Here is a 25,990-nt window from a genome sequence, read left to right as displayed (position 1 = left end):
TTTTTTTTTGCCAGTTGTGAGGCTTGAACTCAGGGCCTGGGCACTGTCCCTGAGCTTTTCTTTTTTGTTGTTGTTGGTTGGTTGTGGGGCCTGAACTCTGGGCCTGGGCACTGTCCCTCAGCTCTTCAGCTTAAGGCTAGTGCTCTACCACTTAAGCCACAGCACCAATGTCCCTGAGCTTCTTGTGCTCAGGACTAGCACACTCTACCTTGAGCCACAGCACCACTTTCAGCTTTTTCTGTGTATATGGTACTGAGAAATTGAACCCAGGGCCTCATGCATGCTAGGCAAGCACTCTACCACTGAGCCACCTTCCCAGCCCAATCACTAGATCTTATATATGGCGCTTTCTGTGGGACAGGTTTTTCTTTTCTTTTCTTTTTTTTTATGGGACAGGTTTCTAAGCAGCAAGATAGTCTTTGGGGATTGAGTCCTCTCTTCATTTTATCTTGGTCTTACAAACCATTTTCCTAGGTGGAACCAACCTAAGGCACCTTTTCCGTGGTCACAGCTGCTTTGGCTCAGTCCAGTCTTTTCCTCTCCTCCCCTCAGCTAAGCCTGCTTCTTACTTGGTTTCTTTTCTATCTGTCAACTTGTGAGGCAAGAAAAACTCAGAGGCCACAACAAATGAGGTGCCAGAGTTTATTGGCTCATCCAGTGCCGAAGGTCCAACAGACACCAAGGAATTGGAAGTTCCTTGGTTCATGTATTTCTCTTTCTTCTTCACAGATTCCTCTTGGCCCTGCCTGAAGCTGTGACAGAAGTGGGAAAGGGTATGGCTCTGGCGGGGGTTTGGTTGGCACAGCAAGGGGACACTGAGGCAAGGAAGGAGGGACCCCTAAGGGGACAAGAAAGGAGACTGCTCCACAGGACCTCCTGGGAGTGGAGCAATCCAGCCCAGGGACAGGGCAGAAATGGATGAGGTGAAAGGATCAAGAACAGAGGGGGAGGTGAGAGGTCCCATTCTGCCATGGACTGGGGTCCTTAGAGGCTCAGAGACTAGCAGGGAAGGTCTAGAGGGGTAAGGCCAGAGCTGAGCGTGGGAAGAGGGGTGACCAATGGAGGGAGAGGCTTTTACCCAAACATCCCCCAGCCCTAAGCCCAGTAAGGTAAACATACTTCTTCATACACCTTGGGGCCCCATCTCTTTTGGTGGGAATAGGTAGCCCTCAGTCCTACCAGCTGCAGCTCTGGCAGGGCCATTCTGGTAATTGAATCCCCGTGTCCTCCAATCAAAGCTGAGCCTGGAGGCCGTAGCCAAGTAGCCCACGTTTGCCTTCCTCTCACCAGATGCCTTCAGACCTTCCTTGTTTTGTTAGAGCTGTGACTGTCCTCCCCCCCCCCCCCGACCCCCGTCCTCCATCCCATCCCAGGGAGAGTGGGGGCCTCAGAGAAGGGGATAGAGGTTGGTCTTCTTCAGCAAGGTCTTCAGCAAGGCACTGGGTAGGTAGGGCCAGAGAGAAGATGAGCCCCTCTTTGGGGGCTCAGTCATCAGCCCCTGGGCCAGCCTCTACCAACCTCACCCCCACAGCTGAGCCTGCTTGAGAGGGGTGGCCACTGGGGAAGGGTCCTGGAAACAGTTGCGTGTGTGTGTGTGTGTGTGTGTGTGTGTGTATGGGAAGGCCCAGGGCCTGAGACACCTGGGCTAGTGGCACAGTGTGGAGCAGGAGCTGGGGCTGCAGCCCTTCCGAGGATAGGAGGGCCTCAGGCTGAGTCCCCCCCGCCAGAGCTCTTCTTCTTAGGTCGGGCCTTCAGTGTCTTGGAAGCCAGTGGCTGTGGAGGGAGGAAGGGGGACAGGGCTCACCTAACTGCTTCCACCTCCTCCTCATTTCCCAAAACTCTGGCCCATACTTCTCACCTCAGCTTTGGGCACCTTTTTAATGGATTTGGTCCTCTTGGGGGCCTTATCTCCCATGTCATCTTCTGAGGTTTCTGTCCGGGGATCTGCCTGGTTTGGGCTAGACCTTAAACTCAAGGTAGAGTCATCTCCTGGGTGAAGGGAAGAAAAGAGAATAGGAGTCCAGGGATCTCTCCCACCTGGCCTTCAACCCTGTGCCTCCCCTACAGCCCTGAGTCCTATCTGTACCTAAGTCCTCAATGGTCTCCAGGAGGCCACCAGGGTTAGGTCGGAGGCGGCCGTCAGGGCCCTGCAGGGGCAATGCATCCTCGTCCCGGATGAGGGTCAGGTCCTGCATGCTGAAGCTCCGGAGTTTCTCTGACAGCACCCCCTGGCCCTAGGGTCACCACCACGCACCAAGAGAGTCAGGGGAAGGGGCGGGGTGGAGAGAGAGGTCACCATGGTGCTGGCAACAGCCCCTGGGTTCAGTGCTTTCTCCACACTGACCTCACCCAGGCCTGCACAATGCCAAGAGGCTGGGGCCATACTTTCTCTTGGACAGATGAGCAAACTGCCTGGATAGAGGCAGAGCTGGAGCCTGAGCTGCACACAAGCCTGAAGCTTCCACAGCTCCGATAACAGGTTGGATGCCAAGGGGCTGGACCAGGGGTGCGAGACGACCAAGGAGGAGGTTGTGGGCGTCTGGGTCTGTCCCCATCTCACCTTGGCAGCAGCTGTGACTGCAGCATTGGCAGCCAGATTCAAGCCCCTTTTGCCCACCCTCATCATGGTCTCATAGCTCTTGTCTCGGGCCTGAGTGATGTACTCGTCGATCTCCTGAGAGGATGGAGGGGAAGGAGGAAGAAGTGAGGGATAGAAGTTGCACTGAGGCCCGGTTCTACTTTTGTTCACACCTGCGCCAAGGCTCTGGGCACTGACAGCGAGCCAGGAGCACATGTGGTTCAGGTGTGGGGCTACCTCAGCCAGGGGAAGCCGGGAGGTGAGCTGGGCGGGGGCAAACCTTCTCCTTGTTGGACAGGGTTGGGTGCACGAACTTGCGGTAGAGCACACTGGAACCCTTGGTGTAAGGGGACAGCAGCCATATCACAAAAGCAATCTTGAGCTCAAAGTAGAAGGGGAACCTGTTGGGGGGCAAGCAAAGAGAACAGGGCAGGGAATCAGAGGGGTGCTGGACTCAATAGCACTGACCCCCTGCTTCACCATGGACAGCTCCCTAAATCTCAGGTTCATGGAGTCCCCAGTGAGACCTGGAGGCTCACATGAGACTCCCAAGTGGGAAGGTAAGTGGCCCTGGAAAGAATCTAATGGATCAGTAGCTCTCCTCATCCTTTCTCTTTAATTTCTAGCCGCCTCATTCCTGCTAAATACCCCCCCCCACCCCCATTCCTTTGAAGTCAAGACCAAGACAAGACTGCTCCTCACACTCTTGCTGTCTTCTCTCTATGAAGAAGACTGGAATGGGCTGTGGATCCCAATTCTTGCTGCCATAATATGCTCCTTGGCCTTTTTTTTTTTTTTTTTTTTTAAACTTTTGGGCTGGGAATGTGGCTTAGTGGTAGAGTGCTCGCCTAGAATGCATGAAGTCCTGGGTTCAATTCCTCAGTACCACATAAATAGAAAAAGCCAGATATGGTGCTGTGGCTCGAGTGGTAGAGTGCTAGCCTTGAGCAAAAGAGGCTCAGGGACAGTGCCTAGGCCCTGAGTTCAAGCCTCAAGAAATAAATAACTTTTTCTTCCCACTCCCACCTGTAATCCTAGCTACTCAGGAGGTTGAGATGACCTCAGTTCAAAGCTAACTTGAGCAGGAAAGTCCTTGGAACGCTTCCCCTCTCACTCCCACCCCCAGTCCTGAGGCGTGAACTCAGGGCCTGGGTGCTGTCCCTGAAACTCTTTGTGCTCAAAGCTAGTGCTCTACCACTTGAGCCATAGAACCACTCCAGCATTTTTTAGTAGCTTATTCGAGTCTCATGGGGACTTTTCTGCTTGGGCTGGCTTTGAAGTTTGATCCTCAGCTCTCAGCTCCTGAATAGTAGCTAGGATTACAGGCGTGAGCCACTGGTGCCCGACTGTCCTTGAAACTCTTATCTCCAATTAATCACCAAAAAGAAGTGGAACTGTGGCAACAAAGCTTAGGGACAGGGTCCAGGCTCTGAATTCAAGCTCCAGGACAGATATACACAAAATTTTTTTTTTTTGACATGGAGGCTTGTTATCCAGGAGGCTAGGCTTGGACTCCACAGATCAAAAGGTCCCCCTGGGGGCTGGGAAGGTGGCTCAGTGGTAGAGCGCTTGTCTTGCATGCATGAGGCCCTGGGTTTGATTCCTCAGCACCACATAAACAGAAAAAGCTGGAAGTGGCGCTGTGGCTCAAGTGGTAGAGTGCTAAGTGCTAGCCTTGAGCTGAAGAGCTGAGGGACAGTGCCCAGGCCCAGAGTTCAGGCCCCATGACCAGACCCCCAAAAAAAACCAAAAATAAAAAGATCCCCCTGCTCAGTCTCCTGAGTAGCTTGAACTGTAAGGTGTGATGTACATGTGCCCCTTATTTTTAAGGGGCAATCCCCATAGCTGCTGCTGCTGCCTAGGCCACAGACTCCTTTATGTCTCCTATGTCTTCACAAAGCCTTCATCATAGTCTAATGTCATGGAGACTTACTACCCTAGATCTCTTTTTTTTTACCCTCGATCTCTTTCTTCATCACATTATTATTCTCAAATACAAGGTCTCTATAAACAATGATCTTTTGTCTTATACTCATCAGTAAACTCTCTCCTTTTGATTTTCAGTGTATTGTGTTGTACATTTTCTCTTCCAAGAGGCATTTGGTCATTCAGTAAATGTTTCTGAGCTCCCGCAATGACTGTGTAAATGATTCAAACATATTCCCTATCCTTAATGAGAATGGTCCAGCAGTGCCTTGGAAATGCAAGCATTCATTGTCTATACGACTGAATCACATGTCTGTTTCACAAGTAAGAAAATTAAGATCTAGAGAATGGTGATCTGCATACAGATCAAAGAATAAAGAAAAAGCTGGGCATTGGTGGCTCTTGTCTATAATCCTAGCTACTAAGGAGGCTGAGATCTGAGAATCGCCGTTCAAAGCCAGCTCAGGCAGGAAAGTCTGTGGGACTCTTATCTCCAATTAATCACCAGAACACTGGAAGTGATGATGTGGCTCAAGTGGTAGAGCGCTTGCCTTGAGCTGAAGAGCTCAGGGATAGCACCCAGGCCCAGAGTTCAAGCCCCACAACTGACCAAAAAAAAAAAAAAAAAAAAGAAGCAGGCTCCCTGAATTTCATGGGGGTGCTCTGACTGCCACTAAAAAGAAATGTGAAGGTTATGTCTTCTCATTCTGCTGATCAAGTCAGGTATGGAGAGGAAAATCAAGTACCCACCCTAGTGCTCAACTTCCCATCTGTCTGGTTAGAGAAAGGAGAGACCTGGGGCCTTAGGTGCAGTAGGGCATGCTGGATCTCACCAGGACAGTATGATATCTGTAAGTGTCTCAGCTGTGGTGAAGAAGGCAAAGACGATCCAGTACATCATCCATTTCACCTGGGGAACAAAGGACGGCATTTACTAGGGCTGGGCCAATGGGCCACAACTCCCAAGATCCCCAGTCTGCTAGATCCTTATTTCACAGTGCTGGGGGGTAGGAAAACCCAAGACCCCATCTCTGTCTGTTGACCACCTTGGAGGTGCTGGGGGGAGGGAGAAGGAAATACCCTAGAATCTCCTTTGCTTACTGGTTTACAATGTAGCACAAAATCACCCCCATCTGTATTGTAACCACCATCCACTATCTGTGCCATTTGGTTGGGTAGGGGGTACAGGCCATTCACTCACATATTCCTTCACATTTTTGGTCTTCACGGCCTTGTAGGATGAGTAGGCTGGGTACAGGGTGCCAAAGATGAGCCTAGGAAGGCAAACATGGTTAACCCGGCCCCTCTCACTCCCAGCTCTGTACCAGTCACCGGATAGTGAGAGGAAAAGGGATAGAATTCCAGAGAGCCATATCAGCTGGATTGATGAACTGCGGTTAGGGGTTCAGGCCAAAGCAGTGAAGACTCAGGAAGGAGATATCCTTGTATGGAGGCTGTGGTCAGCGAGGGGGATGCCATTCTCCCTCTATTGTTCACTTTAGTCCTTCACACACACACACACACACACACACGCGTCAGAAGGTCCAATGTGGTTCCTTGAGCCATGATCCCTGGTTACAGAAAACCATGTCATGGGGAACAAGGGTCTGGTCCTTCTCGGCCTCATACCCATTTAACTCATGTATTCTTATTCTCCACTTCCTTGTCTCAGAGCCAGGCTGGGTAAGGCCAGCTCGGCAAGGGAACCTGACACCACCTAAGAGGGCACTCAACCTGGCAATCAAGAGCACTACTGTGGCCCTGGGGACTTGGGGACCAGAGGGCACAGGGGCAGGAGGCCCTGTGACGGGCAAATTTATTCTTCCATGTCAACACTCCCAGGACCAGGCTCAGAGGAGGGTCCTGGGCTCAAAGCCCTGGCTGGGGATTCCATTACAGACCACAGATAGGCCATGGGTGAGGAAAGGAGAGATGCCCCTGAAGAAGTGTGCCTATTCCAGACAGAAGCAGCTGACTTGAAGGCCACAGGGAGGTACTGAATGAGGCCCCTAGTTTCTCTATGTGGTAGGGAAGGAAAAAAGACTCCTATAGGACCAAAGGAAACCAGGACACAAGCCCTTACAGCACTGAGTGGAAGACGGCAGGGTGGAGCTGTTGGGATGGGAGTCCCAGGAGGTTTAAGGGGCAGAGTCCTAAGCTAGACTGGTGATTGGTACTAAAACTCACTAGGTACCCACCAGGCTCAGGCCCTTCCCAACAGTGCTGCGTGGTGGAGGCAGGACACCTTCAAACTGGCCTGTGCAGAGGGAATGAGTTGCGGGGCAGAACCCTCGAGGACACAGTCTAAGGTTGTGAGTGCACTCCTGGAGCCTGGGGAGGGGCCAGGGATACAGCTCCACACTTCGCGGCTCAGGATTGAGCACAGACACCGTTCCTAGTGGCCTCTCACACTTTGTCCTCCCGCCATCTCTGCTTCCCAAGGCCCGGATTGCCTACCTGGGGGTGGGGTGGGGGTGGGGGTCTCAGGGCGGGTGTCCTCAGCCTCGGTCTCCTGACAGTTGGTGGACACAGGAGGAGGGCTTGAGCCTCGGTGGAGGCCCGCGGAATGGGCCGCGGCTCTGAACTAGGGAATGACGACCAGGCCCTATCTGGCTCCTGACTCTTCGAATCCCTTTCCCCCAGGGAGAGGAGGGGCTGCTCGGCTGGGCGGCTTCACCCAGCATCCCCGATCGGCCATGTGGGGGAGGAGGCGCGCTCACCTGCCCACTCCCCGGCGAGGGGCGATGGCGGAGGGGAGGGGAGCGGGGCAGGAGAGAATAACCGGCGCTATTGGAAACACTGCGGGAACCTGGGCCTGACATGCTCCCCCGACACGGTCTGGGCTTGGAGGTGATCGCAGGATGCCGCCGCGGGGGCAGCCCGTCCTGAGCCGTGAGGCCCCCGCCCCCCGGCCCGACCCCCCGCCCCGCCCGCCCGCCCGCCTGCCTCCGCACTCACACCACCAGGCGAGAGATGATCCAGGAGACCATGGCGGGGGCGGCCGGGCCAAGGATGCAGCTGCCCAAGGCCGAAAAGGCGCCGGCAGCAGGAGCTGCAGTAGCCGCAGCAGCCGCCGCGGGGGCAGCGGAGCGCCGTGCGGCCGCCGTTAAAGGGGAGGTCTCCGCAGTAGCGGCGGGCTGTGGGCGGTGGCGGTTCTTAAAGGGGAGGTCGCCACAGCGGCGCCCCCCCCTCTCCCCCCAGCACCTGCTGTGCTGGAGCATGCGTCTTCATCCTCCACGTCGCGCCTTCATCCTCCTTGTCTGGCCTTAATCTAATTGCTTGTTCGCCTTCCTTGGGCTTGCAAGCACTGGGCAGAGGACCTTGGTTCCACTGTGACATCAGCCCTAAGCTTATCTCCTGCCCACCTCAGGTTGAAATCTTAAATATCCCATGAGGATATAACAGCTATAAGCCAAGAGCTTGTATTATTTCACTGAATACTAAAGACTTCACTACAAGGCAGAAATGATCATTTTGAAGATGAGGAAATAGGAATTTAAGGAGGGTCACAAAACCACTAAGTCATGATGCTAACATATGAACCTAGGAACATGCCATAACTAGCAGTCTCTTCTCCCAATTCACGCCCTGTAGACATCCACCTGAGCTCCTGAAGTCCCACACGGCACCTGTCCATCCCTTCTCTTCTCTACAGTCATTAACTCCCAGCTGAAAGAATTCCCAGGTGAATCTGATCTGCTTAAGGATGTAAGTTTTGCAGGGGAACAGGGTTGGGGCTGGGAGAGGGGTCCAAGACCCAGGTCAGTGTTAAATCCAAGGGCCCTAGTTCTACCCTCATTAGCAAGCACCAGTGGCAGTGAATGTCCTAATTCTGAAGACATTTATATCCAGAATGTAGGCTAGCTTGCCTCCTGACTCTGACCAAAGCGACCAAGTTCCAAAGCACCCCTTCCCCCACTGCTCTCCTTTTCCGTCCCATTTTGAAGCTTCTGTATGTCTCTATCCTTTATGTTGAGGTGTAAACCATCTAGTGACCACAGCATCAACTTGTCCTATCCAGGCTGAAAGGACATGCTTAGAGTGCTGTACTTTCAAAGAGTTATAGTCCTATTCAAACTCAGCATCCTTGAACCACACAATGGTCTATTTCTAGTCTGATAATGATATTTCCAGGCTAAAGTGTCTAACAGCAGGTTCCACAGAAAATGCCTTTGACAACCCCTCTTGCTATTCTTTACAACTTCCTCTCCAAAAGGCTTCATATAATTGAAATGCAGTCTGTTCTCAAGATACTTTAATTTTGCTTGATTTACAAAAATAATTGCAGTTGAGTCTTCTTCCACCATTTCCAAGTGCCACCTATTTCATAAATGGGCGGCAGCTAGGCCTCTTCCTTTAATTTTCATTTATGTTTGTGTTGGTACTGGGGCTTGACCTTAGGGCCTCAGTCTTGCTTAGCTTTTTCACACAAGGCTGGCATTCTACCATTCGAGCCACACTACCACTTCCAGCTTTTTACTGATTAACTGGAAAGTTTCAGGGACTTTTCTGTGTGGGTTGGCTTTGAACTGAAGTCTTTAGATCTCAGCCTCCTGAGTAGCTAGAATTAGAGGTGTGAGCCACCACACTCAGCAGCCAGCCTTCTTACATTTGGGAAGGAATTCTGATTGCTCAAAATCTTGCTCAGGCTTTACCACTAGTGGCCTTGCCCTTCCTAGACTCTGCCTTATTAGCAAGGCAGGATTCTACTCCTGTTCCACTCACAGAGCATAAACTGTGGGGATGCCCATCTTTCCACCCAGTAACTCACGTAGTTCTTTGTCTTAAACCCACAAACCACACCTGATACTTCACCCTGAAACTTTCTCCTAATTGCACAGTTTAGGAAACCAAGAGAAAGGGTAAGGAACACAAAAATAAAGACCTGGATATAAATCCCCCACCTCTAATTCAGACTTCAAACATGGCCTTGACTTTGGAAAGGTTGGAACAGGAAGAATTGAGTCCACTACAAATAGATTTGTTAGATTTTTAATAAGAACATGGAAATCCCAATCAGCCCTTCAACAAAATTAAAATACAGAAAGTGAAATTAAATTCTACAGTAAATGACTTTTATTTTTAAAAAAAGTAACTGTGAACATATAAACAAGCCTTCCTGTAGGGCACTACAGTACAGCTGGAAAGAGATACATTTTCCAATGTACCTATGGGCCAATGAGTTCCATCATTTTCAAATAAATTCTTAATAAAAACTTCACTGAGTTGGAAAGTTTTGTTGAAAATATTTCTGGACAAAACCCCAAAAAACAAAACAAAAAAACCCTCATGTTGGAAATCAAACTTTCCGTCTCATTTTGAAACATACAACGAGTCCCAAGGGAAAGCTGGTAATTGGTGAAAATGGTTCCTGGAGAGACCAGTGTGTGCATACAGGGAACACACCACAGCTCAGACATGACGAAGTTCTTTCTCAGATGACTGTTCCCTCAAGGTAAGACTGAGAGGGAAGAGTAGAAACTAAAAGAACCCTAAAAGCCAATTCTTCTAAATTCTGCTTTGGCTGATTTTGTGCTATAATGGGCAGCTGATTTCTAAAAATCTTATTTCTTCAAAGAATTTTATCGAAAGGAAGACTAAATGTAATGTGCCTTTCCTCATAATCCAGGAAAACAACTGTGGTATTTCAAAAATTCTAAAAATATCTACTTTCATGAAATAGTAACTATTTCACTACAAACCTATTTTTCACTAAATACACACATTTCCTCATCCTGGAGCCTCCTGGGAAAGCAGTGGGCTCTCCCCGGGTCCTGTAAGACTCCAGTGTTTATGGAGAGTGTGGGGGATGGCTGCACCCCAGTTCCTGGGATGGGCCATGTCAGAGGTCACGTGCAGAGACACTGTCAGGCTTCACCCATACTTGTACCAGTTATGTCTATCTTCAAACACATTCCCACTTAACTAGGCACAAGAGGAACAGGAAAGAGAAGTGCCACATTCCCAGTTTCCTTGATCTCAAATCAGGAGAATGTGCGGGAAAGCCCATCAATGTTCAAGGTAATCTGGATTGCCAAAGGCTGGGGGATAGGGAGGTGGCACCCTCAGTTTGAAGTCTGAAACTGTGTGTGTGTGAACAGTGCAACTTTCCTGTGTCAACCTTCAGTGTTGAGGCAGCATAGAAAGAGTGGCTGGAGAGTTTGTAATACTGACCACACTGTGGCTCCGGGTGAAGGGCCTCTGCTCCTGCAGAGAACCTTGGCGTTCCCTGTAAGTATTGTGAGTGAAAGTACTGCTTCAGTGGAGAGCTTGAATTCTCCATGCCTAAGACCTTGCCAGTTTGGATTCATGTGCCTTGAGGGTACCAACAGCATCTTTCACTGCATGGTAAATGATGTTCTTCACCTAGGGAGCAATCAGCACTGTTAGTTCGTGGCAACACCATGCTGTGTTCTACAAATATAAATGTATGTTCTGCCCTGACTCTCGACGAGGAAACCCTTCAAATGACTGTCATGTATAGTTTATATTTAAGGAAGACTGAAATCATTGAAAGGGTATATAATCACCATAATTTATATGCTTACTATGGGTTGGGCACTGCTATTAAGTTATTTATGTGGATTTTCATTTAATCTTTGCTATAATCCTACAAGGTAGAATTTACATGAGAACAAAGGAAATAAAGTTTCCATACTAAGAACCTTGCCAGGAACCAGTGGTTCACAACTGTAATCCTACCTACTCAGAAGGCTGAGATCTGAGGACTGTGATTCAAAGCCAGTCAGGCAAAAAAGTCCATGACACTTTGATCTCCAATTAACCAGCAAAAAACCAGAAGTGGAGGTATGGCTCAAGTGGTAGAGTGCCAACCTTGAGTAAAAAAAGCACAAGGAGAAGTGGCGCTGTGGCTCAAGCAGTAGAGCGCCTGCCTTGAGCTGAAGAGCTGAGGGACAGTGCTCAGGCGGAGTTCAGGCCTCACGACCGACAAAAAAAAAAATCATTAAAGTGAACAGGCTAAAGATAATTTTCGTGATTTTTTTAGCAGTATTAGGGTTTGAACTTGGGACTCTGTGTTTGCTAAGCAGATATACTATCATGTGAGCTACACTTCTAGCCTTGAAGATAATTAAAAAAAAAAAAAAAAGCCGGGCGCTGGTGGCTCACGCCTGTAATCCTAGCTACTCAGGAGGCTGAGATCTGAGGATCGCGGTTCAAAGCCAGCCCGGGCAGGAAAGACCCTGAGACTCCTATCTCCAATAAACCACCAGAAAACCGGAAGTGGCGCTGTAGCTCAAGTGGTAGAGCACTCACCTTGAGCTGAAGAGCTGAGGGACAGCGCCCAGGCCCAGAGTTCAAGCCCCACGACCGACAAAAAAAAAAAAAAAAAATATTTCTTGCTCAGTGCTGGTAGCTCATGGCTGTCAGCTAGCTATTTGGGAGACTGAGCTCTGAGGACTGCAGTTCAAAGCTAGTCTGGGCAGGAAAGTCCATGAGATTCTTATCTTCAATTAACCAGCAAAAAGTCGAAGTGGATCTATGGCTCAAGTGACAGAGTCCGGCTTGAATGGAAAAAGGTAAAGGATAGCACCCAGGCTCTGAGTTCAAGCCCCAGCACTGGCATTTTTACGGTAGGCACAAAAGGCCTATACACAAGATCTTTTTTTGTTTTTGTTTTTTTTTGGGTCCGGTCATGGAGCCTGAACTCTGGGCTTAGGTGCTGTCCCTCAGCTCTTCACCTCAAGGCTAGTGTTCTACCTATTGAGCCACAGCGCCACTTTGGCTTTTTTCTTTTTTTGCTTATGTGGTGCTGAGGAATCGAACCCAGGGCCTCAGGCATGCAAGGCAAGTACTCTACCACTGAGCCACCTTCCCAGCCCTATACACAAGATCTTTTATGCTAGTCTCTATTAATTCTTTTCTATTACTTTAACAAATATTTACCTGCTACATGTTAGACATGTTAATTTCCTGCCAAGGGTACCTGTCAAGCATAAGGCCTTAAGTTCAAACCACAGTATCACCAAAAACCAAAATGAAACAAAATAAAACAGAAAAGATTGAGGGGCTGGGAAGGTGGCTCAGTGGTAGAGCGCTTGCCTTGCATGCATGAGGCCCTGGGTTCCATTCCTCAGCACCACATAAGCAAAAAGAAAAAAGCCAGAAGTGGCGCTGTGGCTCAAGTGGTAGAGTGCTAGCCTTGAGCTGAAGAGCTGAGGGACAGCGCCCAGGCCCAGAGTTCAGGCCCCACGACCGGACCCCCCCCCAAAAAAAAACAACCCCAAAACAGAAAAGATTGAGTATTCTTTGAACATACTCAAAAGGACTAGTTAGCTGGGCGCTGGTGGCTCACGCTTGTAATCCTAGCTACTCAGGAGGCTGAGATCTGAGGATCTCAGTTCAAAGCCAGCTGGGGCAACCAAGTCCATGAGACTCTTATCTCCAATAAACCACCAGAAAACTGGGAGTGGCGCTGTAGCTCAAGTGGTAGAGCGCTTGCCTTGTGCTGAAGAGCTGAGGAACAGCACTCAGACCCAGAGTTCAAGCCCCACCACAGACCAAAAAAAAAAAAAAAAAAAAAAACTAGTTAGATGTTTCCAATAGGAAGACTTCATGTTCCCAGACATGGTTTCTCTGAGTTATTTCTCCTCCAGTTAGAACTCCAAAGAATACCCTTGGAGAGAATGTGCCAACATGAGGGCTGAGAAGGTGGCTCAGTGGTAGAGTGCTTGCCTTGCATGTATGAGGCCCTGGGTTCGATTCCTCAGCACCACATAAGCAGAAAAAGCCAGAAGTGGCGCTGTGGCTCAAGTGGTAGAGTGCTAGCCTTGAGCTGAAGAGCACAGGGATAGCACCTAGGCCCAGAGTTCAGGCCTCACAACTGACAACAACAACAACAAAAAAAAACCCAAAAAACAACATGGTATAAAGGGTTATTTACCTGCAGTTTATCCTCATGATTGGTATGAGTATTGGAGAGATGCCTGAATTCCTGAGTCAGGCGAAAACAGTGCTTCACGTGTTCTGGAGATACAAAGTCTTCTGCTACTTTTATGCAACTATACAGATTATGAACCTGGGATCGAGGGGAATACAGAGGGAAAACATGAGTCATCAGATGATGGAAATATACTTGACAGCTGGGTATAATGGCTCAAACCTGTAATCCTAGTTACTTAGGAGGCAGAGACTAGGAGATCTTGGTGACATGTCACCTGCATCCCACTGATGTGGGAAGCACAAAATGGCTAGTGTAGTAGTATACACTCACCATGTGAGTGAATAAGGGGAGCATAAGTAGGAAGATTACAGCCCATATCATTCCAGGCATAAAGTGATATCCTACTTGGAAAAGAACCAGCACTCCTAGCAGCTTTCGCCTATAATTCTACTATTCAGGAGACTGAGATCTGAGGATCATGATTCAAAGTCAGATTGGGCAGGAAAATCCTTGAGGCTCCTATTGTCAATTTTAACCACTAAAAAGCCAGAAGTGGAGCTGTAGCTCAAGTGGTAGAGCATTAACCTTGAGCAAAAAAGCTCACAGGCCCTGAGTTCAAGCCACTGGCCACAGACAGAGACACAAAACCAAATGCAAAAAAAGGGCTGGAGGTATGGGCCAAGTGGTAGAACACCTGCCTAGTAAACACAAGTGGTTCTTGCCTTTGAGTTCAATCCCTAATATTGCAATAAAAATAAAAATTAGCAGACAAACCAAATCCTATTATTATTATCATTACCATCATCATCATTATTTTTTTGTTGGTCATGGGGCTTGAACTCTGGGCGCTGTCCCTCAGCTCTTCAGCTCAAGGCTAGCACTCTACCACTTGAATCACAGCATCACTTCCAGTTTTCTGGTGGCTTATTGGAGATAAGAGTCTCATGTACTTTTCTGCCTGGGCTGGCTTTGAACCACGATCCTCAGAGCTCAGCTTCCTGAGTAGCTAGAGTTATAGGCGTGAGCCACCGACACCCGGCTATTATTATTAATATTTTTAATGTGTGTGTACATGTATGAGTACTGGGCATTGAACTTAGGCCTCTTATTTGACTCTACCACTTGAGTCATATCCCAAGTCCTTTTGCTTTTAGTGTATTTTTGTGCTTTTGTCCAGACTAGAACTGGACTGATTCTTTTACTTTGCACTGGATCACAGGTATCTACCACCATGCCCAGGTTTGTTTGTTTGCTTGTTTGTTTTATCCCCTACATTGAACTCCTAGTTTCAAGCATCTTCTTTCCTCAGTCTCAAGGGTAGCTGTGACTGTAAGTGTGTACCACCAGTTCCAGCTCTCCATTTTATAATAACAAATACAAAAACACTACATGTATAAATTTAAAAATAAAAATGTCAGTATTATCACAAAAAGTGGTCTGGAAAATATATAACAAATGACTGACAGTAGGCTTTCTCCAGGGGAAAAAAAATCCTAGATTGGGAAGGCAGAATTAGGGGATGGATATGGACTATAGTTCAGGTAGCTGATGACATTGCTGAAAAAATTTTAACCAAGCATTTAAAATTATTAAGGAAGAGCCAGGTGTCGTGGCTCACAGCTATAATCCTAGCTACTCAGAAGTCTGAGATCTGAAGATCACGGTTCAAAGCCAGCTGGGGCAATAAAGTCCGTGAGACTCTTATCTTCAATAAACCACCAGAAAACCAGAAGTGGTACTGTGGGTCAAGTGGTAGAGCACTCATCTTGAGCTGAAGAGCTGAGGGACAGTGCCCAGGACCAGAGTTCAAGCCCCACGACCATCATCCTTCCCCCCCCAAATTATAAGGAAGAAAACTAAAAGGCAAAGATGTGGTGTGGGAGCAACCAGTCTAATCCTGTAATTTATATCTCTTGCCAGATAAGAAAGAGAAACAGAAGTAAGGAAGCCCAAAGAGTTGTCAAGCCAAATCCCTACCTGGTGTGGGGCTCCGGCAGGTATGAAGACAGCATCACCTAGGAACTGTACAATGGCCCAGCCTTGTACTCCATATTCATCATAGAGTCGCTTACGTAGGGTCTGATCCAGGTACCAACTTTGGTCATGAATTGGGTCATGATCAGGGGGATTCTCTTGGCCTTGCTCTTCTCCAACCTGAAGCCATGACCAAAATCCAAGAATGAAAAATTAACACAGAAGTCCTTCCTTATTCACAGTTTTAATTTCTGTAGTTTCAGATATCTATAGTCAATTGAGGTATGGTATTATTAAACAGAAAAGTCCAGAAATAATTTTAAATAGTGCATTAAGTAGCGTGATGAACTCTCAAACTCCCATCTTACCATGGATGTTAATCATCTCCTGCCTATGTTCCTTTTTTTTTTTTTTTGTCAGTTGTGGGGCTTGAACTCTGGGCTTGGGCACTGTCCCTGCACTCTTCAGCTCAAGAGTTGAGCGCTCTTCCGCTTGAGCCACAGCACAGCACCACTTCTGGTTTTTCGAGTGGTTTATTGGAGATAAGAGTCTCATGGACTTTCCTGCCCTGGCTGGCTTTGAACTGCGATCCTCAGATCTCAGCCTCCTGAGTAGCTAGGATTATAGGCGTGAGCCACTGGCGCCAGGCTTGCCTACATTCCTGTTTATCATAATGTTAGTTACCTACTAGCTGTTTCAATTCAAACTGACTGCTGAAGTTTCACAGTGCTGTGTTCAATAACCTTTATTTAACTTAATAATGGCCCAAAGTACAAAAGTAATGATAACAATTCAAATATGACAAAGATAAAAAGTTTTTTTTTCCCCCCTGGTAGTGGGGTGTGAACTCTGGACCTGGGCACTCTCCCTCAGCTCTTCAGCTCAAGGCTAGTGCTCTTTCACTTGAGCCACAGCACCACTTCTGGCTTTTTCTGCTTATGTGGTGCTGAGGAATCAAACCCAGGGCCTCAGGCATGCAAGGCAAGCACTCTACCACTGAGCCAACTTCCCAGCCCCTAAAGTTTGTTCTTTAAATTAGAAGATACTGTGACAGGAGGGAGGAAAAGGGGGGAAAGAGAGCATTACTATGGATGAAACTTTCTCTCTCTCTCCTTCCTTTTCTCTCTCTTTTTTTCCCCCTCTTTCTTTTTCTTTTTTCTTGGGTCCGGTCATGGGGCCTGAACTCTGGGCCTGAGCTGTCCCTCAGCTTTTCAGCTCAAGGCTAGAGCTCTACCACTTGAGCCACAGCACCACTTCCGGCTTTTTTCTGTTTGCTTATGTGGTGCTGAGGAATCGAACCCAGGGCCTCATGCATGCAAGGCCAAGTGCTCTGCCACTGAGCCACCTTCCCAGCCCCTCTCTCTCTTTCTTTCTATTTCTTTCCCTCCCTCCCTCCCTCCTCTCCTTTTCTTTCTGTCATGGGGCTTGAACTCTGGGCCTGACCGCTGTCCCTCAGCTCTTCAGCTCAAGGCCAGCGTTCTACCACTTGAGCCACTGGGCCACTTCCAGTTTTCTGAGTGGTTTATTGGAGATGAGTCTCACATTTCCTGCCCAGCTGGCTTTGAACTGGGATCCTCAGATACCAGGCATGAGCCACTGACGCCTGGCTCTTTTTTTTTTTTTGGTTGGTCATGGGGCTTGAACTCTGGGCCTGGGCGCTGTCCCTCAGCTCTTCAGCTCAAGGCAAGCGCTCTACCACGTGAGTTACAGAGCCACTTCCTGTTTTCTGGTGGTTTATTGGAGATAAGAGTCTCATAGACTTTCCTGCCCGGGCTGGCTTTGAACTGAGATCCTCAGATCTCAGCCTCCTGAGTAGCTAGGATTATAGGCGTGAGCCACCGGCACCTGGCTTCCTAGAGCTTTTATGCTCAAGGCTAGTACTCTAACACTTGAGCCATAGTTCCACTTCCAGTTTTTTTTTTTTTTTTTGTTAATTGCAGATAAGAACCTTATGGACTTTCCTGCTGGGGCTGGCTTTGAACCAATATGCTTAGATCTTGGCCTCCTAAGAGCTAGGAATATAGGCATGAGCCACTAGTGCCTGACCACTTCCAGCTTTTTATGGGCTAACTGGAGATAAGAGTCTCTCAGATTTGTCTGCCTGTATTGGCTTTGAATCTTGAGCCTCAGAACTCAGACTTCAGATCCTGAGTAGCTAGGATTACAGGCATGAGCCATTGGTGCCAGGCTGTGCTACTCTTGTTTTTGAGACAAGGTCTCCCAGTTCAGGCTGTCCTTAAACTCAAGATCCTCTTGCCTCTCTCCTCAGTGCTAGTATAAGCACCAACAGATCTTTAAAATCAAAGGAGTCCACATTAGATAATCTGTATACAGTTCAGCCTCCAGACCCTTAACCTACAAGCTAGGAACACAGCCCACCTAGACCCATACCTTTCGGAGAAGCTCCCGGATCTTCTCTGCATCCTTGGCTGCATAGATGTGCCACAAAGCACCTGGCTTCTCTTTTCCATCATGAATCCTCTGCTTTGTCACCTCATCAGCATCTCCCTCGTCAATTGTCTTGAGTACCTCTGGAAAGGCACAAAATAACAATTTCAATGAAATCAGTCATTTCAGTACTTCTTTTTTTTTTTTGTCGCTCGTGGGGCCTGAACTCTGGGCCTGGGTGCTGTCACTCAGCTCTTCAGCTCAAGGCTAGCCCTCTATCACTTGAACCACAGCACCACTTCCAGCTTTTTTCTGCTTATGTGGTACTGAGGAATGGAACCTAGGGGCCTCATGCATGGAAGGCAAGCACTCTACCACTGAGCCACCTTCTCAGCCCTCATTTCAGTACTTCTTTTTTTTGGGTCCGGTCGTGGGGCCTGAACTCTGGGCCTGGGCGCTGTCCTTCAGCTCTTCAGCTCAAGGCTAGCGCTCTACCACTGAGCCACAGCACCACTTACGGCTTTTTTCTTTTTGCTTATATGGTGCTGAGGAATGGAACCCAGGGCCTCATGCATTCAAGGCAAGCGCTCTACCACTGAGCCACCTTCCCAGCCCCTCATTTCAGTACTTCTGAGAAAAGCATAATGTCTACTTCAAGTTTGGTTTCTATTTTTCTTCATTTCTTGATAGAGTATTATCACAAAGAATTAAAATTCAGGCTATAGGCATGGCTCAAATTATTATTTTTTTTGTATTTTCTTTTTATTTTTTTCCAGTGTTAAATTTTTTTTAATTGTGAAAATATTGTACAGAGGAGTTACAATTACATGGGCAAGATAATGAGTACATTTCTTTTTTTTTTTTAAATTGTGAAAATACTGTACAGAGGGGGCATGACTCAAATTATAAGAGTGTTTTCCTGACAGCCAGGGCCCTGAGTTCAAACTCCAGTATTGAAGAAACAAATGATCACAATTCATATTGGTCTAATCTCCCTCCACACAGAATAAGAAATAGTAAACCTTTCTTAACTTTCCTTACTTAACAGGAACTCAAGGGCTGAGAAGGTGGCTCAGTGGTAGAGTGCTTGCCTTGCATGCATGAGGCCCTGAGTTTGATTCCTCAGCACCACACAAGCAAAAAGAAGGAAGTGGTGCTGTGGCTTAAGTGGTAGAGCACTAGCCTTGAGCTGAAGAGCTGAGGGACAGCGCCCAGGCCCAGAGTTCAGACCCCACGACCAGACCCTTCCCACCCCCCCCCAAAAAAAAAAAAAAAAAAAAAAGAATGAGGAAATAAGGACTTAACAGGAACTCAGCCTTCTGGGATATATAGTTTCGTCCTTTTTTTGTTGTTGTTTTGGATGGTAGAAGAGGAGGAATGGAAGCATAAAAGGCTTTCACTGTGTAGCACAGGTTGACCTAAAACTTCTGATCTCCTTCTGTACTGCTCCTTAGTGCCTGGATGACAAGTATGCATATCTGGCTTTAAGGCACTTTTTTTGGTCAAACTATATACCTGTTATATTTAACTTTCAGGTTATTTCAATATCACCATCTTATTTTTGTGTTGTCCTCAGGCTTAAACTCAGGGCTTGGACGCTGTCCCTGAACTTTTGTGCTCAAGGCTAGTACTCTACCACTTTGAGCCACAGTTCCACTTGTGGCTTTTTGGTAATTAATTGGAGATGTCTCATGGATTTTCCTACCTGGGCTGGCTTTGAATCACAATCCTCATATTTCAGCCTCCTGAAAAGCTAGGATTACAGGTGTGAGCCACTGGTACCCAATTTGTAATTTTTTTTATTAGCATACATTAGTTGTACAAGTGGAATTTCATTGTGACCTTTCTTTTCTTTTTTATTTTTTTTTTTGTTGTTGGTCATGTGGCTTGAACTGGGCCTAGGCACTGTTCCTCAGTTCTTCAGCTCAAGGTAAGTACTCTACCGCTTGAGCCACAGCACCACTTCCAGTTTTCTAGTGGTTTATTAGAGATAAGAGTCTCATGTACTTTCCTGCCCTGGCTGGTTTTGAACTGTGATCCTCAGATCTTAGCCTCCTGAGTAGCTAGGATTACAGGCATGAGCCACCAGCACCTGGCTTCATTGTGACCTCTCTATACATGTATACAATGTACCTCATAAGCCTCCCTCCATCAACCTGTTTCATCCTGCTTTCCTCCTTCTTAGAACATTTTCAACTGGTTTCATTGTTTCCTTTTCATAATTCATATTCACCCTCATTCACTCTATAGTAAACTCAGGGCCTTGAGCTCTGTTGGATTTTTCGCTCCTGGCTGGTATTCTACCACTGAGCCATATGTTCACTTTCAGCTTTTTTGCTGGTTAACTGAAAATAAGAGTCTTTTAGATTTGTCTGTCTGGTGACTCTTGATTCTCAGATCTCAGCCTTCTGAGTGCCTAGGATTACAGGTATGAGTCATCAGTACCCAGCTAACTATGGTATTGTATGTATGTGTGTGTGTGCCCTGTGGCTTGAACTCAGAGCCTAGGCATTGTCCCTGGTCCTGACAGGTACCATGCAAATAACTGTGTTATTTTGCATGTAACTTGCAGATTATTAAGAAACAAGATTTGCAAGTAAATGGAGTCTTGCATTGTGTGGATTTGTCAAAATCTCAGAGCTTTTCTGGCAATTTGGAAAGTTGACTTTTAATGAAGGTCTATTATAATTCCCTAAAAGAAAATATAATGGAAAGGTTTATAAGTACATAGCATCAAAAACAAAGGTTAGCTGGATACCAATGGCTCATATCTAATAATCCTAGCTATGCAAGAGGCTGAGAACTGAGGATCAATGTTCAAAGCCAGCCTGAGCAAATAAATCTAAAATACTTTTAAACCAGCTAAAAGCCAGAAGTGGAGGTGTGGCTCAAGTGGTTAAGAGTACTTGAGTGGTTAAGTAGCCTTGAGCAGGGCACCAGTGGCTCATGCCTATAATTCTAGCTACTTAGGAGGCTAAGATCTGAGGATCATGGTTCAAAGGCAGCCCAGGCAGGAAACTTCGTGAGACTACTATCTCCAATTAAGCACCAGAAAACCAGAAATGGAGCTGTGGCTCAAATGAGAGCTAAAGAGGTGAGGGACAGCGCCCAGGCAGAGTTCAAACCTCACAACTGACCAAAACAAAAACAAACAAACAAAATCAGCTCAAGGTGAGCACTCTACCACCTGAGCCACAGCACCATTTCCTGTTTTCTGGTGGTTTCATGGACTTTCTTGCCCCACTAGCTTTGAACCACAATCCTCAGATCTAAACCTCCTGAGTAGCTAGGATTACAGGAGTGAGCCAGTCCTGGGTTGAACTCTGGGCCTGGACACTGTCCCTGAGCCTCTTTTGCTCAAGGCTAGCACTCTACCACTTGAGCCACAGTGCCACTTCCAGCTTTTTCTGTTTATATGGTACTGAGCAATTGAACCCAGGGCTTCATTCATGTTAGGCAAGCACTCTCAGCCTTAAGTAAAATAGCTAAACTAGGGATACAGGTAGACCCATTGCAACAATGAGATGTACAAGTCGTTATGTCGAAAACGAACTTTACAACTAGTGCAGGGGGGGAAGGGGGGGATTGAGTGAGGGGGTGGGGTGAGGATGGGAAGGAATGGGAAGGGGAAACAAAGGAGGAGGCTACAATGCTTGATAAGAAATGTACTCATCTTGCCCATGTAATTGTAACCCCTCTGTACAGTATTTTCACAATAATAAAAAAAAAGCCCTAAAAAAATTAAAAAAATAAATAAATAAAACTAAAGAAAAAAAAAAGTTTGAGCTCTGGCTGGGCACCGGTAGCCCACGCCTGTAAATCTAGCTACTAAAAAGGCTGAGGATAACATTCAAAACCAGCCCATGCAGGAAAGTCTGTGAGACTCTTATCTACAATAAACCACCAGAAAACTGTAAGTGGTGCTGTGGCCTTGAGCTAAAGAGCTGAGGGACAGCACCCAGGCCCAGAGTTCAAGCCCCATGACCCACAAAAAAAAAAAAAAAAAAAAAAAAAGTGAGCTCTGAGCACAAGCCACACTATCATCACACACACAAAAGCAAATGTTTAACAAAAAATATACTAAGGTTTCTGAACCTTCTGATTCTTTTTTTTTTTTTTGGGTCCAGTCGTGGGGCCTGAACTCTGGGCCTGGGCACTGTCCCTCAGCTCTTCAGTTCAAAGCTAGCGCTCTACCACTTGAGTCACAGCACCACTTCCGGGTTTTTTCTTTTTGCTTATGTGGTGCTGAGGAATCGAGCCCAGGGCCTCATGCATTCAAGGCAAGTGCTCTACCACTGAGCCACCTTCCCAGCCCTTTCCGATTCTTAAGTTACCTTAAAAAATCATCTCATTTTTTTTGAAACTTTCATTATAAATACATTAATTTTAACTTTGGGATTTGGGCTGTTCTCTAAATCATCCTGCCCAATTGGACATTAATACAATGGGCTCACAGCCTATTGAGTGCTCTTAAGATAATATTTAGATAAGAGGTGGAAGGGAATTCAGATACAGCAAAAATATCATTTTTATGTTTCTTGGGTGTGTGTGTGTGTGTTGGTCCTGGGGCTTGAACTCAGGGCCTGGATGCTGTTCCTTAGCTTCTTTTGCTCCAGGCTAGTGCTCTGCCACTTGAGCCACAGCTCTACTTCCAGCTTTTTGGTACTTTATTGGAGATAGAGTCTCACAGTCTTTCTTGCCTGGGCTGGTTTTGAATCACAGTCTTCAGATCTCAGCCTCCTGAGTAGGTAGGATTACAGGTGAGTCACTGGCACTGGCTTGCGTTTCATTTTTATGCAGGTAACTTGGTTTTACCATGTTACCCCACAGCTGATCTGGCTAGTGAGACAAATAGATGGAGAGCTCTCTGAAAGCTTCTTCCATTCCTCATTGTGAGGTTATACACTCAGTAGGAAAGGGCAGTACTCCAGAAAGATAAAGATGCTGGTCAAAGGTACATAAGCACTGTACTCTGCTAGAACTCTGTCTAACACTGTTCACTGAATACTAACTACGTATGAGGCCTGGGAGAAATTTTCCCTTGGGAGAATAAAAAGAGATAAAGAAAGCAGAGTGGAAAAGAAAGAAAAAGTCCTTAACTAAGTAGGAAAAGTTAATTCTGAGACTAAGTAAGCCTTAGTATCTGAAGCAATTTTTCTAGAAATCATACCTTCGTCATGGGCACCCTCCCCAATGGGGATCCCAACATACACCATCACATTAACAGCATCAGACACATCTAAGTGAAGATTTGTTGTGCCAACTCTTCTATCTTCTGCTGTTATCAATCCTAAAGGTAAAAGAAAGACATTCAAGGTGAAGTAACAATATCCTAAATCTATAAAGATCCTATCACTGAAAATATGCTCAAGAGTATTTAAATGAGTACCACTGAGAGAATGAAGTATATTATTAAGAAGTCAGCACTGGGGCTGGGAATGTGGCTTAGTGGTAGAGTGCTTGTCTAGCATGAATGAAGCCCTGGGTTTGATTCCTCAGTACCACATAAACAGAAAAAGCCCTAACTAGTGCTGTGGTTCAAGTGGTAGAGTGCTAGCCTTGAGCAAAAGAAGCTCACAGACAGTGCCCAGGCCCTGAGATGAAGTCCCAGAACTGACACACACAAAAAAAGAGCCTAGTGGCAGTACTTGGCAAGCATACATAAGGCCCTAGATTCCAATGTCAACAATCTAGACGTGGACATACATACACATACATGAAAGAAGGAAGGGAGGAAGGAAAGAAGGAACAAAGGAAGGATTCTCATTTTGATTATACTGATTAAGGTTTACTTCTAGTTTGGGTGACACTATCATTAGCACTGACCAAGAAACCAATCATTTCCTAAAATATAGTCCCTCCAGAAATGGAGCTGTGGCTCAAAGTGGTAGAGCATTAGCCTTGAGCACCAAAGCTCAGGAACAGCTCCCAGGACCATAGTTCCAGCTCTAGGACTGACAATCCCTCTCCTCCCCTTCAAAAAAAAAACCCTCTTTGAAAAGCAAAACAGATACTAGGGGCATTCAGATAACTTTCATAGTCATTTCTGAACTTCACAAAGTGATGGCTAGTAGCCTGATGTTCAGCCTTCATCAAATTCCTTAAATTCCTGCCAGGAAACTGGTGGCTTACACCTATAATCCTAACTACTCAGGAGGTTAAGATCTGAGGGTTGCAGTTCAATGCCAGACCAGGCAGAAAAGTCAGTGATATTCTTCAAACCCCAGTACTGGCACATGTATATCTAAAACAACACAAAAATCCCCAAGAATATGTCTGTCTGTCTCTCTCTCTCTTTTTGGTCAATCGTGGGGCCTGAACTCTGGGCCTGGGCACTGTCCCTCAGCTCTTCAGCTCAATGTTAGTGCTCTACCATTTGAGCAATAGCACCACTTCCTGCTTTTTCTGCTTATGTGGTGCTGAGGAATTGAACCCATGACTTCATGCATGCAAGGCAAGCATTCTACCACTGAGCCACCTTCCCAGCCCCATGTCTCTTTTATCTTTTTATTTTTATTTGGGTGCCAGTAGTAGGACTTGAACTCAAGGCCTCTTACTCTTTTTTTTTTTTGGGTCCAGTCGTGGGGCCTGAACTCTGGGCCTGGGTGCTGTCCTCAGCTCTTCAGCTCAAGGCTAGTGCTCTACCACTTGAGCCACAGCGCCACCTCAGCTTTTTTCTTTTTGCTTATGTGGTGCTGAGGAATCGAACCCAGGGCCTCAGGCATGCAAGGCAAGCATTCTACCACTGAGCCACTTCCCAGCCCCAAGGCCTCTTATTCTTGGCTTGACTTTTGTTGCTTAAGGCTGGCTCTCAGATAGTGGAGTCACAACTCCTCATCTAGCTTTTTGCTGGTTATTAGATATAAGAGTCTCATATACTCCTTGGCACCCATGGCTCATACCTGTAATCCTAGTATTCAGGAGGCTAAGATCTAAAGATCATGGTTCAAAGCCAGGACAGGCAGAAAGGACCCCGTGAAATTCTTCAACTACTCAAAATCTGGAAGTGGTGCTGTGGCTCCAAGTGGTAGAGCACTACCTTGAGCAAAAGAGCTTAGGAACAGTGCCCAGGCTCTGAACTCAAGCCCCACCACCAATTTAAAAAAAAAAAAAAAAAAGTCTCAGGCTGGGAAGTTGACTCAGTGGTAGAGTGCTTGTCTTGCATGCATGAGACCCTGGGTTCGATTCCTCAGCACCACATAAGCAAAAAAGAAAAAATCCGGAAGTGGTGCTGTGGCTCAAGTGGTAGAGCGCTAGCCTTGAGCTGAAGAGCTGAGGGACAGCGCCCAGGCCCAGAGTTCAGGCCCCACGACCGGACTCCTCCCACCCCCCCCCCAAAAAAAAGGCTCATAAACTTTTCTTCCAGGGCTAGTTCTGAACAGTGATCCTCAGATCTCAGCTACCTGAGTAGCTAGAATTATAAAGAAAGAGCCACTAGCTCCTGGCAAAGTATGTCTCATTAACTAGGTTTTTTTTTTTTTTTAAGTAGAAACTAATTCCTGGAGATATATAAGTTATGTATTGGGCCCATGTGGATGATATCCAAATTAGTAATGACAAAAGCAAACAATTCAAAACTACTCTGGATACTATTATCTTCTCCATCACCTGTCACCTCTCCTCAATCATCTTTACACACAACACTGATCACAGATGTCCATCTATATGTGAAGTGAGAACAATAGTCCCCCAAAAGTGCAATTCTGGCCTCTCTTTCATACCATAGGCATTGTACATCTTGGGGCCTAGATCAGGCCTTACAAAGTAGCTGGGTAGCCTAGAGGCCAGGTTGAGCCTGCCATCTCGTTTGGTATATTCTGGAAGAGGAAGGTTCTCCATCAGATCTTCAAACCTACAAAAGGGAAGAAATGGTGATTTCAGCTTGTTAGAGGGGAAGAAAGAGAAGAGGTTAAGTTCACTTCTCTATGATTAATTTGTAATTGCTTCAGTCAGGAACAAGTCTGAAGATGGGCACCATTAGAATTCACTAACCTTGTTGGCATCATGTCTCGAAAATCTTCCCCAGGAGGCCAGTCTTTGAGTTTGAGCACCATTGGCTGCCCATCTTCCGACCTTAGTCTCTCTGGAAGACAGACAGCACTTGCATAAACATTTGCTGGGCTGGCTGCTGCCCAGTTTTCTGGAGACTAAAGATTTTAGAAGACAAAAACTCTTTTTTCTTTGTGCTGGTACTAGGGCTTGAACTCAGCTTGAGCGCTGTC

At 46.8% G+C, this 25,990-nt stretch overlaps 2 protein-coding genes across 6 annotated transcripts in view; both read right to left on the bottom strand.

Annotated features, from left to right (window-relative positions):
- Positions 1-1,388: 1,388 nt before the first annotated feature.
- Reep2 (receptor accessory protein 2) lies at positions 1,389-7,510 on the bottom strand. Of its 2 annotated transcripts, none has more exons than XM_042692125.1 (8): positions 7,463-7,510; positions 5,706-5,778; positions 5,338-5,414; positions 2,859-2,979; positions 2,561-2,674; positions 2,087-2,234; positions 1,859-1,989; positions 1,389-1,773 (listed from the first exon to the last, which is right to left on the bottom strand). In XM_042692125.1, the coding sequence occupies exons 1-8, from the start codon at positions 7,492-7,494 to the stop codon at positions 1,705-1,707; spliced, it is 765 nt and encodes a 254-aa protein (XP_042548059.1). In that variant the 5' UTR covers positions 7,495-7,510; the 3' UTR covers positions 1,389-1,704. The 2 variants fall into 2 exon arrangements, with proteins under 2 accessions (XP_042548059.1, XP_042548060.1); XM_042692126.1 differs by having other exon boundaries at positions 2,087-2,228.
- Positions 7,511-9,480: 1,970 nt separating this feature from the next.
- The window catches only part of Kdm3b (lysine demethylase 3B), a 77,356-nt gene continuing 60,846 nt past the window's right edge, over positions 9,481-25,990 (bottom strand). For all 4 annotated transcript variants that reach the window (XM_042691929.1, XM_042691930.1, XM_042691931.1 and 1 more), the window contains 7 exons: positions 25,761-25,851; positions 25,490-25,620; positions 22,939-23,058; positions 17,772-17,911; positions 15,384-15,560; positions 13,407-13,541; positions 9,481-10,870 (listed from right to left, as the gene is read on the bottom strand). In XM_042691929.1, coding sequence (XP_042547863.1) covers positions 10,790-10,870; positions 13,407-13,541; positions 15,384-15,560; positions 17,772-17,911; positions 22,939-23,058; positions 25,490-25,620; positions 25,761-25,851 — 875 coding nt within the window. In that variant the 3' untranslated portion in view covers positions 9,481-10,789. The remainder of the gene's footprint in view (positions 10,871-13,406; positions 13,542-15,383; positions 15,561-17,771; positions 17,912-22,938; positions 23,059-25,489; positions 25,621-25,760; positions 25,852-25,990) is intronic.

This window comes from Dipodomys spectabilis, unplaced genomic scaffold (genome assembly GCF_019054845.1).
Source record: "Dipodomys spectabilis isolate Male_0828 unplaced genomic scaffold, ASM1905484v1 ptg000147l, whole genome shotgun sequence".
NCBI lineage: Eukaryota > Metazoa > Chordata > Mammalia > Rodentia > Heteromyidae > Dipodomys > Dipodomys spectabilis.
Note: the sequence above shows the minus strand (reverse complement) of the source record. Positions and strands in the feature narration are given on the sequence as shown.